The sequence below is a fragment of the Bombina bombina genome, chromosome 6, assembly GCF_027579735.1.
Source record: "Bombina bombina isolate aBomBom1 chromosome 6, aBomBom1.pri, whole genome shotgun sequence".
NCBI lineage: Eukaryota > Metazoa > Chordata > Amphibia > Anura > Bombinatoridae > Bombina > Bombina bombina.
In genome coordinates, this window is record NC_069504.1 from 599,144,035 (window position 1) to 599,166,093 (window position 22,059).

The following is a 22,059-nucleotide window of genomic DNA, read 5'->3' on the forward strand; positions in this document are numbered from 1 at the left end:
GTAAAGGCGTTCTCTATCTTTTTAAACAATAACAATTTTAGTGTAGACTGTCCCTTTAAGTCAACTTGGTATATGCAGCATCATATTAGTAATGTAAGAACAAAGCAATTTCCCTGTGGTCACTGGTGGCTTTTTTATTTTTCTCCTTTGATTTAGAGGAGTTGTGGATGGCAGCCTCTCATTTATAACATTCACAGGGGCCCATGGATACAACTAATCTTGCATGCATTTAAAACCTTTGTTTCAGGCAAACTGAAGGAGTGGACCCTTATTCTGTATGGAACAGCTGAGCACCCGTACAACCCTGTTAGCGTTCAACACTCTCGATCTAGAATGCTGGATATCTCTGCCACTGATCTGGAGCCTTCCAAAGCTGCACTATTCCAAAGTCACTTGGAGTTCATAGATGAAGAGGAGGAATATTCAGGTATAAGCTTTATAACTTGCAATGCATGAAGCAAAGATCCGTCTTACTGGTGTAGAAAAAGTTATAACAGCTTTTGCATTTCTCACCTTCTGTTAAATCTATAAGTATCCTGACCCGTGGGTGTCTTATAGTCTGCTGTTTACATTGTTACTGACTCCTAAAAGCTTTTGACATCTTTAAAAAAAAAAAAAAAAAAGTTTTGCTTCCTTCGAGCATATTAATTAGCCATGCAAGCTATTTCTTGTTTTAAAGGGACAGTCAACACTAGAATTGTTGTTGTTTAATTACCCATTCCACAGTTTTGCATAAACAATACTTTTTACCTCTGTGATTACCTTGTATCTGAGCCTCTGCAAACTGCCCCCTTATTTCAGTTTTTTTGACAGACTTGCATTTTAGCCAATCAGTGCTGACTCCTAGGTAACTCCATGTGCGTGAGCACAGTTATCTATATGACACACATGAACTAACGCCCTCTAGTGGGGAAAAATTGTCAATGCATTCAGATAAGAGGCAGCCTTCAAGGTCTAAGAAATTAGCACATAAACCTACCTAGGCAGATTTCAACTAAGAATACAAAGTGAACAAAGCAAAATTGGTGATAAAAGTAAATTGTACAGTTGTTTAAAATGACATGCCCTTTTTGAATCATGAAAGTTTAATTTGGACTTGACTGCCCCTTTATTACAAATATGATTCTGTAGTATAGATATCAGATTTTTTTTTTATTAAAGTGTTTAAGTTACTATTCTTTATAGCTGTTTTTACTTCTAATATTTGATAGTTATGATAATGTTGTACATAAAAAATAAAAAAAAAACTCATTACCTGAAAGATCCATGCATCATTTTGTTATATTTCCTAATGCTAAAAAAAACTAAATTTTGATTGTTTTGATAAACTCTTTTCGGTAAGAATGATTTTCCCCTTTTTGATATTACTTGTTCAGGTTATGTTTTTAAATCCTTGAATTACAGAATGTCTTTAGCAGACTTGTAAACCCTGCAGAATTTCTTCTGTTCTGTAGAATTCCAATACAGATGGTTGTGACAAATACGGTAAGGAAATCCAAACAATGGTTTGCATTTGCACAAGAATACCCTAAGGATTAATTAAGCAATCTAGCATGGCTTGGGAACATAAGGGCATATGAATGTGGCCTTCCATTAAAAAAAGGCAATAGATGTGCTGCAGAGTTAGCCGTTTTACAGTTGTACCTTCCACTGCATCACTCAGTGTTTACCGGTTTCCTTTCTATTTAGTATTGTAAGACAAAAAACACTAGGTTTTGTAGAGATGTTAAAGGGACATTGTTTTGTAGTCCAATGATGTTCCCTTAGTAAAGCCTCTTGGGTATTTATATTTTCTCCTTTAATTTGCTCAATTAGGTATTGGTATACATTATTTCTTTCTAATGACACGGTGTGTCCACGGATCATCTAATTACTATTGGGAATATCACTCCTGCCCAGCAGGAGGCGGCAAAGAGCACCACAGCAAAGCTGTTAAATATCACCTCCCTTCCCTCTTACCCCAGTCATTCTCTTTGCCTACGTTAAGAGCAAGGAGGTGGTAAAGTTTAGGTGTTTGGAAGAAGATTCTTCAAGCAAAAGTTTTTTTCATCAGTGCAAGTTTGTTCTGCTTTGTCCTGGGGTGTAGCAGTAGTTCATGTCAGTCTCTTCAGTAGAGCAGTGGTGGCTTTTAAGCAATCGGAGCTTGGGTATAATCCTCACTGCGCCTCCCATGTATTTATTGCTGCCCTAACATTGAAAGCCTGAGTAAGGTTACTCAGTCTTTGTTTTTCTTCCACAGGTCCATGTGAGGGAACATGCCTCTAAAACCTAGTGAAGTTGCCTTGCTGTCTGGCAGATTTCTGGAGGTAAGTGCTGATTTTATTTTTCTGGGGCATATACAGGTAAACTATGGCACTTTATTCTCATTATGGGACACGAGAGACATTCTCCTATATAATTAGGGGATAATGTTAAAAACGGCAGTGATCACAGGCACTGGGGATGAGGAGTTAGGCTCAAATGTAGTGTGTTTTGCACTTTCTCCCGGCGGCTTTACTTTAGAGTACATTTTGCCGACCGGGGGGTTAATTTTGATACGCCCACGATGGGCGGGGCTAGCTGAGGTGACAATTTTCTGTTCTTGCTTTTCCCCCTTCACTTCCTGTATTTCAGAGGAGAGACAGTTTCATTGCAGCCTTGTAAGCAGTGCTGCGGTTTCCGGACTGCATTTACTGGGATATAAGTTGAGCCCGGACTTCCTCTAAGCAGGATATTCACTCCGGTGTCAGCACGGAAGGTAGGCACCTCAGCAAAGCTGAGGTGTAGAGGTTGTCCGGAGTGTTTGTGACAGATTATTAATTTTTTTGCAGCAAAAATAAAATGGTTATGGTTTAAAATTTAAATTGACAGTAACGTTTTTTTGTGCGTTAATGTCAACCTAAAATATGAATTTATTTAATTCTAATTTGATCAATTGTGATTAAAGATGGACCAAGAGACCATGCAAAATGTTTCTTGTTCTTTGTTTTGATGCTAACGTGGAACCACCAATCCCTTTCTGTTCTTTATGTATTGAGAGAACTTTAAATTACAGGGATAGACTTTTTTCTGAGCCAACATTGTCTTAGGCGGACGCTGTCCAGGGGTCTTCTGACAATGTTCAAGATATGCCGCAATTTTCTCCTCAATTGTTCCAAGATTTTTCGTCCACACATGCAGTGCCCTGCACTTCCTCTTTTACTCCGCCTGGAGTCACGTTGCAAGACATCGCTGACCTCATGTCCTCTGCAGTATTTGATGCGCTGTATGCTTTTTCCATGCTGCAGGGAAAATGCAAGAGGAAATGTAAAGAATCAATGAGTAAGGTTTCTGACAGTCATGGCTATTTCGAATGTTCCCTCCCAGAAATCTGAGGAGGAAGATACTTCGGTAGCATCTGAGGGTGAAATCTCAGATTCAGACAGTGCAATTCCTTCTTCTGATGCTGAAGTTGTATCCTTCAGGTTTAAGCCAGAACACCTCCTTTGTTACTCATGGAGGTTTTGGCTACGTTGGAAGACTCGGACGTAGTCAATCCTAAGAAGTCTAGCAAGCTAAACAAGTATTTTGATGTAAAACAGAATGAGAAGCAGTCTGCCAGGAACGAACAGCAGCATCAATAGCTTGTTCTATGGCCCGGTTGCCACCTGGTAGTAGCTTCTTTCTGCCCAATTGTGCTTTTCACAGAGGAAAACTCCTGTAGTATATCAGTCTGATCCCACCGACATGGTCAGTCCAGCCCCGAAATACCAGGCAATTCTCCTCTGAACAAGGAACATAACCCCAGACGATCGTTTCGGCCTCCTTTGGGCCTCGTCAGTGAGGTGCAGCCATATCCCTCTAAGCACATTGGGCAAAGAGTCCACGTCTGGTTTCCCCCATCACCCTTAGGGAGACTATCCCAGGGTCATATTTACATATGCAAAACAGAATGAGAAGCAGTCTGCCAGGAACGAACAGCAGCATCTTTCAAGGAAAGAAGTTGTTTGTCCTGCAAAGAACAATTCACACTAGGTACCTAGTCCTTTACCCGCGCGTGTCATACGCTAAGTGCGGGTTTCCGCAGGTGGAGTTATTTCTATCATTGCCGGGCTCCTGATAACTCCAAGAGGCGTAAGGAGTGGCGGTCTTCCAGAGAGACGCTGACATCAGAGATCATACAAGCGGCAAGTGTGGAAGTTCAGTTACGAACTGAGGCTGTCCGATTACACTGTGGAGCGACTGCTAAGATTTTCTTTCTAAAGGTGAGCAGTGTCATACAGATTATACCACACTCTAGGTGGTCTGGCAAGGTTCTTCGGAGTGCCAATTCTGACATTGTTTATATATTGGCCTACTTGAAATAAGACTGCCCTACATGTACAGTAACAAAGTGTTTTAAATACGCTCCTGACATAAAGGCGGATCGTATATTTTGTCCTAAACACCGCATTAACTTTTGTTCAGCAACATTGTTGCAAATATCCAGCTTTTCATAGAAGATAACGAAAAGCATCAACTAACTTTTTAGATATATCATCTATATCCTAGAACATCAACTTTATATCATATTGGATTTTTATGGGACAAAATATTTTTTACCATCATTACGGACATTTGGTGCTACAATTTTTATGAATTTATAAGTATTTTTATTTAAGTTAATATACATTTTTTATTTTCTATTTTCTCTTGTAAGGTGTATCCAGTCCACGGATCATCCATTACTTGTGGGATATTCTCCTTCCCAACAGGAAGTTGCAAGAGGATCACCCACAGCAGAGCTGCTATATAGCTCCTCCCCTAACTGCCATATCCAGTCATTCTCTTGCAACTCTCAACAAGCATGGAGGTAGTAAGAGGAAAGTGGTGAAATGTAGCTGTTATCTTGCTTCAATCAAAAGTTTATTATTTTTAAATGGTACCGGAGTTGTACTATTTTGTCCCAGGCAGAAAAATAGAAGAATCTGCCTGTGATTTCTATGATCTTAGCAGGTTGTAACTAAGATCCATTGCTGTTCTCACACATGACTGAAGAGAGAGGTAACTTCAGCGGGGGAATTGCGTGCAGGTTATCCTGCTATGAGGTATGTGCAGTTAAGATTTTTTCTAGAACATGTGAATGCTAGAAAATGCTGCTGATACCAAATTTATGTAAGGTAAGCCTGAATACAGTGATTTAGTGATTTAATAGCGACTGGTATCATGCTTACTTTCTGAGGTAATACTCTTTTATATTTACAATATAAAATGTTTGCTGGCATGTTTAAACGTTTTTTTATATACTTTGGTGATAAAACTTTATCGGGGCCTAGTTTTTTCAACATGGCTGGCTTAAATTTGCCTAAGGCTTTCCACTGTGTTACTATGAGTGGGAGGGGCCTAATTTAGCGCAGTAACTTTTACAGACTGAGACATCCAGCTTCCTCCAGGAGTCCCCTGAATGCTATAGGACATCTCTAAAGGGCTCTTAGGCTTTCCAAAATCGTTTGTTGGGGAAGGTAGGCCCACAGCAAGGCTGTGGCAGTTGGTGTGACTGTTAAAAAAACGTTTATCGTTTTTTTTATCTGTTTTTTGAACTAAGGGGTTAATCATCCATTTGCAAGTGGGTGCAATTCTCTGTTAGCTTATTATACACACTGTAAAAATTTCGTTTGATTTACTGCCTTTTTTCACTTTTTTTCAAATTCTGACAATTTGTTTCTCTTAAAGGCACAGTACCGTTTCTTATATTTGCTTGTTAACTTGATTTAAAGTGTTTTCCAAGCTTGCTAGTCTCATTGCTAGTCTGTACAAACATGTCTGACATAGAGGAAACTCCTTGTTCATTATATTTAAAAGCCATGGTGGAACCCCCTCTTAGAATGTGTACCAAATGTACTGATTTCACTTTAAGCAATAAAGATCATATTCTGTCTTTAAAAAATTTATCACCAGAGGAATCTGACGAGGGGGAAGTTATGCCGACTAACTCTCCCCACGTGTCAGATCCTTTGACTCCCGCTCAAGGGACTCACGCTCAAATGGCGCCAAGTACATCTAGGGTGCCCATAGCGTTTACTTTACAAGACATGGCGGCAGTCATGGATAATACACTGTCAGCGGTATTAGCCAGACTACCTGAATTTAGAGGAAAGCGAGATAGCTCTGGAGTTAGACGAAATGCAGAGCATACTGACGCTTTAAGAGCTATGTCTGATACTGCCTCACAATATGCAGAATCTGAAGGAGAGCTTCTTTCTGTGGGTGATGTTTCTGACTCAGGGAAGAGGATGCAACCTGATTCTGATATTTCTACATTTAAATTTAAGCTTGAACACCTCCGCGTGTTACTCAGGGAGGTTTTAGCTGCTCTGAATGACTGTGATACAATTGCAGTGCCAGAGAAATTGTGTAGACTGGATAAATACTATGCAGTGCCGGTGTGCACTGACGTTTTTTTTTTCCAATACTTAAAAGGTTTACAGAAATTATTACTAAGTAATGGGATAGACCAGGTGTGCCGTTCTCTCCCCCTCCTATTTTTAGAAAAATGTTTCCAATAGACGCCACCACACTGGACTTATGGCAGACAGTTCCTAAGGTGGAGGGAGCAGTTTCTACTCTAGCAAAGCGTACTACTATCCCTGTCGAGGACAGTTGTGCTTTCTTAGATCCAATGGATAAAAAGTTAGAGGGTTACCTTAAGAAAATGTTTATTCAACAAGGTTTTATCCAACAACCCCTTGCATGCATTGCTCCTGTCACTGCTGCTGCAGCGTTCTGGTTTGAGTCTCTGGAAGAGGCTTTACAGGTAGCGACTCCATTGGATGACATACTTGACAAGCTTAGAGCACTTAAGCTAGCCAATTCTTTTGTTTCTGATGCCATTGTTCATTTGACTAAACTAACGGCTAAGAATTCTGGTTTTGCTAACCAGGCGCGCAGAGCGCTATGGCTTAAATCATGGTCAGCTGACGTTACTTCAAAGTCTAAGCTGCTTAACATTCCCTTCAAGGGGCAGACCCTATTCGGGCCTGGTTTGAAGGAGATTATTGCTGATATCACTGGAGAAAAAGGTCATGCCCTTCCTCAGGATAGGTCCAAATCAAGGGCCAAACAGTCTAATTTTCGTGCCTTTCGAAACTTCAAGGCAAGTGCGGCATCAACTTCCTCTAATGCAAAACAAGAGGGAACATTTGCTCAGTCCAAGACGGTCTGGAGACCTAACCAGGCCTGGAACAAGGGTAAGCAGGCCAAAAAGCCTGCTGCTGCCTCTAAGACAGCATGAAGGAACGGCCCCCTATCCGGTAACGGATCTAGTAGGGGGCAGACTTTCGCTCTTCGCCCAGGCGTGGGCAAGAGATGTCCAGGATCCCTGGGCATTGGAAATTTATATCCCAGGGATATCTTCTGGACTTCAAGGCTTCCCCCCCCAAAAGGGAGATTTCACCTTTCACAATTATCTGCAAACCAGATAAAGAGAGAGGCATTCTTACACTGTGTACAAGACCTCCTAGTTATGGGAGTGATCCATCCAGTTCCAAAGGAGGGACAGGGATTTTACTCAAATCTATTTGTGGTTCCCAAAAAAGAGGGAACCTTCAGACCAATTTTGGATCTAAAGATCTTAAACAAATTCCTCAGAGTTCCATCATTCAAGATGGAGACTATTCGTACCATCCTACCTATGATCCAGGAGGGTAAATACATGACTACAGTGGATTTAAAGGATGCTTATCTTCACATTCCGATACACAAAGATCATCATCGGTTTCTCAGGTTTGCTTTCCTAGACAAGCATTACCAGTTTGTAGCTCTTCCCTTTGGGTTAACTACAGCCCCAAGATTTTTTACGAAGGTTCTGGAGTCGCTTCTGGCGGTCCTAAGGCCGCGGGGCATAGCAGTGGCCCCTTATTTAGATGACATCCTGATTCAGGCGTCAAACTTCCAAATTGCCAAGTCTCATACGGACATAGTGTTGGCATTTCTGAGGTCGCATGGGTGGAAAGTGAACAAGGAAAAGAGTTCTCTATCCCCCCTCACAAGAGTTTCCTTCCTAGGGACTCTGATAGATTCTGTAGAAATGAAAATTTACCTGACGGAGTCCAGGTTATCAAAACTTCTAAATTCCTGCCGTGTTCTTTATTCCATTCCTCGCCCTTCGGTGGCTCAGTGCATGGAAGTAATCGGCTTAATGGTAGCGGCAATGGACATAGTGCCGTTTGCACGCCTACATCTCAGACCTCTGCATGCTCAGTCAGTGGAATGGGGATTACACAGATTTGTCCCCTCTACTAAATCTTGATCAAGAGACCAGGGATTCTCTTCTCTGGTGGCTATCTCGATCCATCTGTCCAAAGGTATGACCTTTCGCAGGCCAGATTGGACAATTGTAACGACAGATGCCAGCCTTCTAGGTTGGGGGGCAGTCTGGAACTCCCTGAAGGCTCAGGGATCGTGGACTCAGGAGGAGTCACTCCTTCCAATAAATATTCTGGAACTGAGAGAGATATTCAATGCTCTTCAGGCTTGGCCTCAGCTAGCAACTCTGAGGTTCATCAGATTTCAGTCGGACAACATCACAACTGTGGCTTACATCAACCATCAAGGGGGAACAAGGCGTTCCCTAGCGATGTTAGAAGTCTCAAAGATAATTCGCTGGGCAGAGATTCACTCTTGCCACCTATCAGCTATCCATATCCCAGGTGTAGAGAACTGGGAGGCGGATTTTCTAAGTCGTCAGACTTTTCATCCGGGGGAGTGGGAACTCCATCCGGAGGTGTTTGCACAATTGATTAATCGTTGGGGCAAACCAGAACTGGATCTCATGGCGTCTCGCCAGAACGCCAAGCTTCCTTGTTACGGATCCAGGTCCAAGGACCCCAAGGCAACGCTGATAGATGCTCTAGCAGCGCCTTGGTCCTTCAACCTGGCTTATGTGTTTCCACCGTTTCCTCTGCTCCCTTGTCTGATTGCCAAAATCAAACAGGAGAGAGCATCGGTGATCTTAATAGCGCCTAAATTTGGTTCTTAAAGTTCTTCAGGGGGTTCCGTTTGAACCTCTTCATTCCATAGATATCAAACTTTTATCTTGGAAAGTTCTTTTTTTGGTAGCTATTTCCTCGGCTCGTAGAGTTTCAGAGTTATCTGCCTTACAATGTGATTCTCCTTATCTGATCTTCCATGCAGATAAGGTAGTTCTGCGTACCTAACCTGGGTTTTTACCTAAGGTGGTATCTAATAAGAATATCAATCAAGAGATTGTTGTTCCGTCTTTGTGTCCTAATCCTTCTTCAAAGAAGGAACGTCTATTGCACAATCTGGACGTGGTTCGTGCTTTAAAGTTTTACTTACAAGCTACTAAAGATTTTCGTCAAACATCTGCTTTGTTTGTTGTCTACTCTGGACAGAGGAGAGGTCAAAAGGCTTCGGCAACCTCTCTTTCTTTTTGGCTAAGAAGCATAATCCGCTTAGCCTATGAGACTGCTGGCCAGCAGCCTCTAGAAAGGATTACAGCTCATTCTACTAGAGCTGTGGCTTCCACATGGGCCTTTAAAAATGAGGCTTCTGTCTAACAGATTTGCAAGGTGGCGACTTGTTCTTCGCTTCATACTTTTTCAAAATTCTACAAATTTGATACTTTTGCTTCTTCGGAGGCTTTTTTTGGGAGAAAGATTTTACAGGCAGTGGTACCTTCCGTTTAAGTACCTGCCTTGTCCCTCCCTTCATCCGTGTACTTTAGCTTTGGTATTGGTATCCCACAAGTAATGGATGATCCGTGGACTGGATACACCTTATAAGAGAAAACATAATTTATGCTTACCTGATAAATTTATTTCTCTTGTGGTGTATCCAGTCCACGGCCCGCCCTGTCATTTTAAGGCAGGTATTTTTTAATTTTAAACTACAGTCACCACTGCACCCTATGGTTTCTCCTTTCTCTGCTTGATTTCGGTCGAATGACTGGATATGGCAGTTAGGGGAGGAGCTATATAGCAGCTCTGCTGTGGATGATCCTCTTGCAACTTCCTGTTGGGAAGGAGAATATCCCACAATTAATGGATGATCCGTGGACTGGATACACCACAAGAGAAATAAATTTATCAGGTAAGCATAAATTGTTTTTTCTTAGGGTGGTATTCTAGCAAGATTCATTTATTTTTCTTTGATTATCAATTTTTGTCTTTATATAAATTTGCACTGTTTATTTATGATTTTTATCATATCTGTAAGTTATATGTATTTCATTCAGGGAGACGTCCCATGTTTTTAGTCTGTGACCTATTGAAGTAAAAACTTTTATATACCTTATCTCTCGTAATTTTTAGACCATAGTGTCCATAGATTAAGTGTGTTGATTTTCCTGGCTATTAGCGCCCTCTCATTTTGTGTATCCTTTGTTTTTCTTGTGGCCATTTTGGAGAGGTGGTCGGTGAGAGGCTTGTTAAATCTTTAGACTTTTAGCGCTGTATACATTTTCTTGTACTTTTGCCTCTATCAAGGAGTCTTGGCAGACGGTTCCCAAGGTGGAAGGGGCAATTTCCACTTTGGCTTAGAGGATAGTTGTTCCTTCAAGGACCATATGGATGTGAAGTTGGAAGTGTTGCTCAAAAAAATGTATGTTCACCAGGGTTTACAATGGCAACCTGCGGTGTGTATTGCTACCGTCACTAGTGCAGTGGCATATTGGTTTGATGCGTTGTCTGATTCTATACAGACAGACACTCCCCTGGAGGAGATCAAGGCCATTAAGTTGGCCAACTCTTTTTTATTACTGATGCTTCCATACAGGTTATTAAGCTGGGAGCAAAGATTTCTGGTTTTGCCGTACTGGCCCGCAGAGCTTTATGGTTGAAATCCTGGTCTACGGATGTTTTGTCTAAGTCTAAGCTTTTGACGATTCCCTACAAGGGGTAAGACCTTGTTTGGGCCGGGCTTGCCTGAGATTATTTCTGATATTACGGGGGGAAAGGTTCATTTCCTCCCTCAGGATAAGAGAAATAAACAAAAGGGACATCAAAGTAATTTTCGTTCCTTTCGAAACTTCAAAGGTAAGCCTTCCTCTGCCAAGCAAGATCAGTCCAAACCTTCCTAGAGGACCAACCAGTCTTGGAACAAGGGACGGCAAGCTAAGAAGCCCATTGCTGAATCAAAGCCTGCATGAAGGGTCCGCCCCGATCCAGGACCAGATCTTGTGGGGGCAGACTTTCCTTCGCTCAGGCTTGGAGTCGGGATGTTTAGGATCCCTGGGCGGTGGACATCGTGTCCCAGGGATACAAACTAGAGTTCAAGACCTTTCCTCCCAGGTGCAGGTTTCTGCTTTCAAGATTATCTGTAGACAGATAAAGAGAGGCATTCTTACACTGTGTTAGGGACCTTTCAAACCTGGGAGTGATAGTTCCTGTTCCAATGCAGGAACAGGGTCTGGGATTTTACTCCAATCTATTCGTGGTTCCCAAAAAAAGGGAACCTTCAGACCAATTTTAGACCTCAAAAGTCTAAAACAAGTTCCTTAGAGTACCGTCCTTCAAGATGGAGATTATTTGTTCCATTCTTCCCATGGTTCAAGAGGGTCAATTCATAACGACAGTAGATTTAACGAACGCGTACCTGCATGTTCCCATCCACAGGGATCATCACAAGTTTGAGGATCCTATTTCTAGACAAACACTTCCAGTTTGTGGCTCTTCAATTCGGCCTTGCCACAGCTTCCAGAATTTTTACAAAGGTCCTGGGATCCCTGTTGGTGGTGCTCTGGTTGTGGGGCATTGCAGTGGCGCCTTATCTGGATGACATTCTGGTTCAGGCTCCATCCTTTCAACAAGGGAACTCCCACACAGAGATGCTGTTATCATTCCTGCGTTCTCACGGTTGGAAGGGGAATTTGGGAAAGAGTTCCTTAATTCCAGCTACAAGGGTAGTGTTCTTGGGAACCATAATAGATTCACAATCACAGAAAAAATTTCTGACAGAGGTCAGAAAATCAAAGATCTTCGACTCTTGTCTGGCCCTTCAGTCCTCTCCTCTGTCGTCATTGGCTCAATGTATGGAGGTGATCAGTTTGATGGTAGCTGCCATAGACATCATTCCGTTTGCCCGTTGCCACCTCAGACCTCTGCAGTTATGCATGCTCAGGCAATGGAACGGGGATTACATGGATCTGGATCAGGCATCAAGAGATTCTCTACCTTGGTGGTTGTCTCAGAAGTATCTCTCCCAGGGAACCTGCTTTCGCAGACCCACCTGGGTGATTGTGACAACCGATGCCAGCCTGCTGGGTTGGGGAGCAGTCTGGGGCTCACTAAAAGCTCAGGGAACATGAACTCGGGAGGAGTCTGTTCTCCCCATAAACATCCTAGAGTTGAGGGCAATATTCAATGCTCTTCTGGCCTGGCCTCAGTTAGCTTCAGCCTGGTTTATTAGGTTTCAGTCAGACAACATAACCTCAGTGGCTTACATCAACCATCAGGGAGCAACTCGGAGTTCCTTGGCCATGTCAGAGGTAGCCAAGATCATTCAGTGGGCGGAGACCCACAACTGCTGTCTATCTGCGATCCACATTCCAGGAGTGGACAATTGGGAAGCGGATTTCCTGAGCAGACAGACCTTTCACCCGGGGGAGTGGGAACTCCATCCAGAGGTGTTTGTCAACTTGGTTCTCAAATGGGGACAGCCGGAGCTGGATCTCATGGCATCTCGACAGAATGCCAAGCTTCCGAGGTACGGGTCGAGGTCAAGGAATCCTCAGGCTCTACTAATAGATGCTCTGGTAGTGCCTTGGAATTTCAGTCTGGCATACCCATTTCCTCCGTTTGCTCTCCTTCCTCAGGTTATTGCTCGAATCAAGCAGGAGAAGGCGTTGGTGATCCTCGTTGCACCGGCGTGGCCTTGCAGGATCTGGTATGTAGACCTAGTGTCGATATCATCTCTCCCACCTTGGAGACTTCCACTGCGGAAGGACCTTCTACTTCAAGGGCCCTTCCTTCATCTAAATCTCATTTCTCTGAAGCCGACTTTTGTCATTGAGACCATGATTCAGGCTCGTAAACCTGTGATGAGAAATATTTACCATAAGATATGGCGTAAAGATCTACATTGGTGTGAATCCAGAGGCTACTCTTGGTATAGAGTTCGGATTCCTAGAATTTTGTCCTTTCTCCAGGAGGGTTTGGAGAAGTGTTTATCTGCAACTACTTTGAAGGGTCAAATATCTGCCTTGTCTATTTTGTTGCATAAAAGTCAGGCAGATATACCAGACGTGCAATCCTTTTGTCAGGCCTTGGTCAGAATCAGGCCTGTGTTCAAACCGGTTACTCCTCCCTGGAGTCTTAATCTTGTTCTTAAAGTTCTTCAGCAGGCTCCGTTTGAGCCTATGCATTCCTTGGATATTAAGATTTTATCTTGGAAAGTTTTGTTTCTTGTTGCAATTTCTTCTGCTCGTAGAGTCTCAGAACTCTCGGTCTGCGTACTAAGTTGGGGTTCCTTCGTAAAGTGGTTTCGGATAGGAACATTAATCAAGAAATGGTTGTTCCTGCTTTGTGTACTAAACCTTCTTCTCCTAAGGAGCGTCTTCTGCACAACCTAGATGTGGTGCGTGCGTTGAAATACTATTTACAGGCAACTATGGATTTTCGTCAGTCTTCGGCCCTGTTTGTTTTCTCTGGGAAACGTAAGGATCAGAAAGCTACGGCTACTTCTTTCTTTGAGGCTGAAGAGTATAATTTGGCCTATGAAACCGCTGGACAGCAGCCTACTGAGAGAGTCACGGCTCATTCTACGAGGGATGTTTCCTCTTTCTGGGCATTCAAAAATGAAGCTTCTGTGGAACAGATTTGCAAGGCTGCAACTTGGTCCTCTCTACACACTTTTTCTAAGTTATATAAGTTTGATACTTTTGCCTCGGCTGAGGCTTCTTTTGGGAGAAAGGTTCTTCAAGCATTGGTGCCTTCCGTTTAGGTTCCCTGTCTTGTCCCTCCCTTATCTGTGTCCTCTAGCTTAGGTATTGATTTCCAATAGTAATTAGAGATGATCCGTGGACTCACCGTGTCATTAGAAAGAAAACTAAATGTATGCTTATCTGATAAATTTATTTATTGAAACGGTGAGTCCACGGCCCGCTCTGTTTCTTAGACAGTTTTTTCGTGTTATAAACCTCAGGCACCTCTGCACCTTGTTACTTCCTTTCTCTCCTTTACTTTGGTCGAATGACTGGGGTTGGAGGGAAGGGAGGTGATATTTAACAGCTTTGATGTGGTGCTCTTTGCTGCCTCCTGCTGGGCAGGAGTGATTTTCCCAATAGTAATTAGAGATGATCTGTGGACTCACCATGTCAATAAATAAATAAATTTATCAGGTAAGCATAAATTTTGTTTTTCTGCACTGATCCATTCATCAATTATTTAGAATGTTGATTTCTGCAAAACCTGGGTACTATTACTTCTAACTGGGCAATGTGTAGCCTTCTAAAGGCTATTGAAAGATTGGGTGACTTTTTTTTTTTTTTCATAGTCAAATAAATTCATATATTGGTTAGTATTCACATATTTTGATGCTTTGCAAATTCTTAGTACTTTATTCCTTACAGTGTGTTTTCATCCTGAGCAGATTGCTGTAAAAATAAAGTTTCTTTCATATAATTGGCAAGCGTCCATGAGCTCGTGACGTATGGGTTATACAATCCTACCAGGAGAGGGAAAGTTTCCCAAACCTCAAAATGCCTATAAATACACTTCCCACCACACCCACTACTCAGTTTTACAAACTTTGCCTCCTATGGAGGTGGTGAAGTAAGTTTGTGTTTGATTTCTATGGTTTCTTCTATGATAAGCGCTTCTAAGCATTTTGAAGCCCAATTCCTCTGAGTACAGTGCTTGTCAGAGGGATGTGAAGAGAGTATCGCCTATTGATTTTTTTTAATGGTTTTTCTCATGGAAAATCTGTTCAAGGATTCTGTTTTCGGTCGTGAGGATTTATCTCCTACCTCCCTTTTCAGATCGATGATATACTCTTATACCATTACCTCTGCTGTTAGTTTTCAGTACTGGTTTGGCTATTGGCTATATGTGGATGGGTGTCTTTCGGTAAGTATGTATCATTATTTAAGACACTCTCAGCTATGTTGGCACTTTATGTATTTATATAAAGTTCTAAATATATGTATTTACTTATATTTGCCATGAGTCAGGTCTATGTGTATTTCCCTTTGCAGTCTGGCAGTTTCATTATGGGAATAATGTTTTAGGAAGTTTCTTACCTGGGGTATAGTCTTTTTTTAAAATTTGACTTTTTTTTTTTTTAAAAAACCTGCGGGCAAATTACAGCTTTTATTTATTGCGTCATTCTTGGCACGAGAATTCTTTGGCGCAAATGTGCGTCGATAATGACGCAAGTTCGTCATTTCCTGTGTCTTAGCTGACGCCAGGTTGTTTGGCGCGAAATTGTGTTTGTTATGAATAGTTTTTACAAAGATATGACGAGTCCACAGATTTCATCCTTACTTGTGGGATATTAACCTCCTGCTAACAGGAAGTGGCAAAGAGCACCACAGCAGAGCTGTATATATAGCCCCTTCCTTCCCCTCCACCTCCAGTCATTCTCTTTGCATGTGTTATACTAGGAAGACATGGTAAAGTGAGGTGTTAGTTTCTTCAATCAAGAAGTTTTTTATTTTAAATGGTACCGGTGCGTACTATTTTCCTCAGGGTGATATGGAAGAAGATTTCTGCCCTGAGGTTTGATGATCTTGGCATTTGTAACTAAGATCCACGCTGGTTCCTACAAGACTTCTGAAAGTAACCATGAGACATCTTCAGTGTGGAGACCAGTTTCATGCTACAAGCAGCATTAAGGTATGTGCAGCCTTTTTTTCTGAGGAGACTTGGTGTATCAGAACTGGCTGGCATTATTTCCCTGTATGGGAATGGGGTAAGCAGTAAAACCTATTTTAATAAGAGGGGTGTTACTGGAGTCCCTATATTATATTTATCATTAATGATATTTGGGCATTATGTGACATGGGAGACAAATGTGAAAAACAATGTTTATGTTTTTTATTTTTTGGCACTTAAAACTTGTTGGTTTTATATTGGAGGGTTGTAATTTGTGTGTACTTTTATTTTGGTGCAAAAAGTGGTGTTTGGGCCTACTCCGACTTTTGACCTTAAGGGGCGGAGCTTATTTTCGCACGCTCAGATGCGCACTTCCTTCAGGCTAAGCAGCAGCAAGCAGTAACTCGGTAAAGGCTCCTGGACTGTGTAGCTGGTCTGAAGGGTTGGAAACTTGTTTTGAAATACTCTGGGAGCAGGTAGGCGCCACAGCAGAGCTGTGGCGAGGTGCAGAGGGTATTTTTATCTATCTTTTGACTAGATGTTGATATAAGTACTTAAAGCCTTATTTCTGCTTTTGCTTCTGGGTGCAGTAATTTTTTGGATTAACCAACGATATTTGTTAAATTTGGGAATAATTTTTTGAGCATTTTGGAAAAATTGTTTACTTTTTCTTTTCTTAAAGGACACTTTTTTCTTAGGTTTATTTTTTGCTATAAATAAGTGTTTAAACGACTTTTGTGGTATTACTAGTCTCCAACATGTCTGACATTGAGGTTTCTCATTGTTCTATGTGTTTAGAAGCCATTGTGCAACCCCCTCTAACATTGTGTAACTTTTGTACTGAAAGGGCCTTACAATGGTAAAAGCATATTTTAAATAAGGAAAGTGTGCCTAAGGATGATTGAGTCTGATGAGAATCAGGATATGCCATCCAATTCTCCCCAAGTGTCACAACCTTTAACGCCCACACAAGCGACGCCTAGTATTTCTAGTGCGTCTAATTCCTTTACTCTGCAGGAGATGGCTGCAGTTATGTCAACTACCCTTACAGAGGTATTGTCTAAATTAGCAGTGTTGCAGGGTAAACGCAGTAGATCAAGTATTAATGTAAATACTGAATCCTCTGATGCTTTATTAGCTATTTCCGATGTTCCCTCACAGTGCTCTGAGTTAGGGATCAGGGAATTACTGTCTGAGAGTGAAATTTCTGATTCAGGGAATGTTTTGTCTCAGACAGATTCGGATGCTATGTCATTTAAATTTAAGCTTGAACACCTCCGCCTTTTACTTAGGGAGGTTTTAGCAACTCTGGATGATTGTGATCCTATTGTGATTCCTCCAGAGAAATTGTGTAAAATGGATAAATATTTGGAAGTTCCTACTTACACTGATGTTTTTCCAGTTCCTAAGAGAATTTCGGAAATTATTAGTAAGGAATGGGATAGACCAGGTATACCGTTTTCTTCCTCTCCTAATTTTAAGAAAATGTTTCCCATATCAGATACCATTCGGGACTCATGGCAAATGGTCCCTAAGGTAGAGGGAGCTATATCTTCCCTAGTTAAGTGTACTACTATTCCCATTGACGATAGTTGTGCTTTCAAGGACCCTATGGATAAGAAATTAGAGGGTCTACTAAAGAAATTATTTGTTAATCAGGGTTTTCTTTTACAACCTACGGCTTGCATTGTTCCGGTAACTACTGCAGCAGCTTTTTGGTTTGAGGCTTTAGAAGAGTCTCTTAAGGTTGAGACTCCATTAGATGACATTTTAGATAGAATTAAGGCTCTTAAGCTAGCTAATTCCTTTATTACTGATGCCGCTTTTCAAATTGCTAAATTAGCGGCAAAAAATGCAGGATTTGCTATTTTAGCACATAGAGCATTGTGGCTCAAATATTCGTCTGCGGATGTGTCATCAAAACATAAGCTTTTAGCTATTCCCTTTAAAGGTAAGACCCTTTTTGGGCCAGAATTGAAGGAAATAATTTCTGATATTACAGGAGGTAAAGGCCATGCCCTACCTCAGGATAAGTCGGTTAAAATGAGGGGTAAACAGAATTTTCATTCCTTTCAGAACGTTAAATGAGGACCCCCCACTTCTTCCACAAAGCAGGAAGCGAATTTTACCCAATCTAAGTCAGTCTGGAGACCCAATCAGACCTGGAATAAGGGTAAACAATCCAAAAAACCCACTGCTGGTCCCAAGACAGCATGAAGGGGTGGCCTCTGATCCGGGACCGGATTTCTTTGCTCAGGCTTGGGCAAGAGATGTTCAGGATTCCTGGGCACTAAAAATAGTGACCCACAGTTATCAATTAGAATTCAAGTATTTTCTCCCAAGAGGGAGATTTCATCTTTCAAAAACCAGATAAAAAGAGAGGCGTTCTTACGCTGTGTAAAAGACCTTCTTACTATGGGAGTAATCTGTCCGGTTCCAAAATTGGAACAGGGACAGGGGTTTTACTCAAACCTATTTGTGGTTCCCAAAAAAGAGGGAACGTTCAGACCCATTTTAGACCTCAAGTGTCTAAACAAATTTCTAAGAGTTCCATCATTCAAGATGGAGACAATACGAACGATTTTGCCAATGATCCAGGAGGGTCAATATATGACTACCGTGGATTTGAAGGATGCTTACCTTCATATTCCAATCCACAAGGATCATCATCGGTTTCTAAGGTTTGATTTCTTGGACAAACATTATCAGTTCATGGCTCTTCCTTTCGGGTTGGCCACAGCACCCAGAATCTTCACGAAGGTTCTAGGGTCTCTTTTGGTGGTTCTCAGACCGCAAGGGATAGCGGTGGCGCCTTATCTTGACAATATTCTTATTCAGGCGTCATATCATCTGACAAAATCTCACACGGACAGTGTGTTGTCTTTTCTGAGAACTCACGGCTGGAAGGTGAACATAGAGAAGAGTTCTCTTGTCCCACAGACAAGGGTTCCTTTCTTGGGAACTCTGATAGACTCGGTAGCCATGAAAGTATTTCTGACGGAGGTCAGAAAATCAAAGATTCTGAATACTTGCCGAGCACTTCAGTCCATTCCTCGGCCATCAGTGGCTCAGTGTATGGAGGTAATTGGATTAATGGTAGCAGCGATGGACATCGTTATGTTTGCATCTCAGACCACTGCAACTGTGAATGCTCGGTCAATGGTATGGGGATTATGCGGATTTATCTCCTCAGATGATAAATCTGGATCAAGAGACCAGAAACTCTCTTCTTTGGTGGTTGTCGCCGGATCTTCTGTCCCAGGGGACTTGTTTCCACAGACCCTCGTGGGTGATAGTGACAACAGATGCCAGCCTTCTAGGCTGGGGTGCAGTTTGAATTCCCTGAAGGCTCAGGGTGTTTGGGCTCAAGTGGAGTCTCTACTTCCAAACAATATTCTGGAACTGAGGGCAATATTCAATGGGCTTCAGGCGTGGCCTCAGTTGGCTTCGGCCAAATTCATCAGATTCTAATCGGACAATGTAACGACTGTGGCATATGTCAATCATCAGGGGGGAACAAGGAGTTCCTTAGCGATGATAGAAGTATCCAAGATAATCAGTTGGGCAGAGGCCCACTCTTGTCATCTGTCAGTGATCTACATCCCAGGGGTAGAGAACTGGGAAGCAGATTTTCTAAGTCAACAGACTTTTCATCCGGGGGAGTGGGAACTTCACCCGGTGGTATTTGCCTCATTGATTCTCAGATGGGGCAGATCGGAATTGGATTTGATGGTATCTTGTCAGAATGGTAAGCTTCCAAGATACGGATCCTGGTCAAGGGATCCTCAGGCCGAACTGATAGATGCCTTGGCAGTTCAGCCTAGCTTATGTGTTTCCACCGTTTCCTCTCCTCCCACGTGTGATGGAGAGAGCTTCAGTGATCCTGATAGCGCCTGCATGGCCACGCTGGACTTGGTATGCGGATCTAGTGGACATGTCCTCTCTGCTTCCGTGGAGACTTCCATTGAGAACATGACCTTCTCGTTAAAGGGCTTTTTTCAACATCCAAATCTAATTTCTCTGCAGCTGACTGCATGGAGATTGAACGCTTGATTTTATCAAAGCGAGGATTCTCTGATTCAGTCATCAATACTTTGATACAGGCTAGAAAGCCTGTCACTAGAAAAATCTATCATAAGATATGATGTAAATATCTTTATTGGTGTAAATCCAAGGGTTACTCATGAAGTAAGGTTAGAATTCCTAGGATTCTGTCTTTTCTCCAAGAAGGATTGGAGAAAGGGTTATCGGCGAGTTCCTTTAAAGGGACAAATTTCAGCTTTGTCAATTCTGTTTCATAAACGTTTGGCAAATGTACCGGATGTTCAGTCTTTTTGTCAGGCTCTATCTAGAATTAAGCCTGTATTTCGACCTATTACTCCTCCCTGGAGTTTGAATTTAGTTCTTCGAGTTCTTCATTTGAACCTATGCATTCCATAGATATTAAACTATTATCTTGGAAAGTTCTGTTTCTGGTTGCTATTTCTTCTGCTCGAAGAGTTCCTTAGCTTTCAGCATTGCAGTATGATTCGCCTTATCTCATTTTTCATTCTGATAAGGTGGTTTTACGTACCAAATCTGGATTTCTTCCTAAGGTTGTTTCGAATAAGAATATTAATCAGGAAATTGTTGTTCCTTCCTTGTGTCCTAATCCTTCTTCTAAGAAGGAGCGTCTGTTACATAATTTGGACGTGGTCCGTGCCTGTAAGTTTTACTTGCAGGCAACTAAGGATTTCCGTCAGTCATCTTCATTATTCATTGTTTATTCTGGAAAGCGTAGGGGTCAGAAAGCTACGGCTACCTCTTTCTTTTTGGCTGAGAAGTATCATCTGCCTGGCATATGAGACTGCTGGACAGCAGCCTCCTGAAAGAATTACAGCTCATTCTACTAGGGCTGTGGCTTCCACATGGGCTTTTAAAAACGATGCTTCTGTTGAACAGATTTGTAAGGCTGCGACTTGGTCGTCCCTTCACACTTTTTCCAAATTTTAGAAATTTGATACTTTTGCTTCTACTGAGGCTATCTTTGGGAGAAAGGTTCTTCAAGCAGTGGTGCCTTCTGTTTAGGTCTCTGTCTTGTCCCTCCCTTTCATCCATGTCCTATTGCTTTGGTATTGGTTTCCCACAAGTAAGGATGAAATCCGTGGACTCGTCATATCTTTGTAAAAGAAAACTAAAACTAAATTTATACTTACCTGATAAATTACTTTCTTTTACGATATGACGAGTCCACGGCCCACCCTGTTATTTTAAGACAGATTTATTTTATTTTTTTTAAATCTTCAGTCACCTCTGCACCTTTTTAGCCTTTCCTTTTCTCTTCCTATAACCTTCGGCCAAATGACTGGAGGGGAAGGGAGGGGCTATATATAAAGCTCTGCTGTGGTGCTCTTTGCCACTTCCTGTTAGCAGGAGGTTAATATCCCACAAGTAAGGATGAAATCCGTGGACTCATCATATCGCAAAAGAAAGTAATTTATCAGGTAAGCATAAATTTAGTTTTTATTTTACATCACTTCCTATATGCTCCTTGCCTTCTTTAAGCTCAGAGGGCTATGCTATTTGCTTTTTTCCAATTTTAGCATTTGCATTTTTTTCTCATTCCCGAAACTGCTAAGATATTTTTGTTTAAATGTTATTTTTTCTTTTACATTTTACAAGATGTCTCAATCTGATCCTGTCTCAGAAGCTGCTGTAAGAACCATGCTGCCTGAACACAGTTCTACCAAAGCTAAGTGTATCTATTGTAAGCTAGTGGAGAATATATCTCCAGCTGTAGTATGTAAAAGTTGTCATGACAAGCGGTTGCATGCAGAAAAGGTTTCTATTAGTGCTAGTACAGTATCTGTTGTTCCCTCAACATCTAAAGTACATGATATCCCTGTTGATTTGAAAAATTATATTGCTGATGCGATACAGAATGCTATGTCTGCTATTCCGCAGTCAAATAAACGTAAAAGGTCTTTTAAAACTTCTTATACTACTGATGAAATTTGTAATGACTGACAACATACTGATATATCCACCTCTGATGAGGATCTCTCTGACTCAGAAGATCCTACTTCAGACATTGGCACTGATAAATTATCTTTTTAAGATGGAGTATATTTGTTCCTTGTTAAAAGAAGTGTTGATAACTTTGGATATTGAGGAGTCTGGTCCTCTTGATAATAAATCCAGTAAACTTATAAATTCTGTCTCTAAACCTCCTGTGACTACTCCTGAGGTTTTCCCTGTTCCGGATGCTATTTCTGATGTGATTGCTAAGGAATGGTCTAAGCTTGGTGGTACT

At 41.7% G+C, this 22,059-nt stretch overlaps 1 protein-coding gene across 1 annotated transcript in view; it reads left to right on the forward strand.

Annotated features, from left to right (window-relative positions):
* The window catches only part of PCSK6 (proprotein convertase subtilisin/kexin type 6), a 742,641-nt gene that overhangs the window by 562,770 nt on the left and 157,812 nt on the right, over positions 1-22,059 (forward strand). Inside the window, exon 14 of the mRNA XM_053717589.1 lies at positions 248-427. Coding sequence (XP_053573564.1) covers positions 248-427 — 180 coding nt within the window. The remainder of the gene's footprint in view (positions 1-247; positions 428-22,059) is intronic.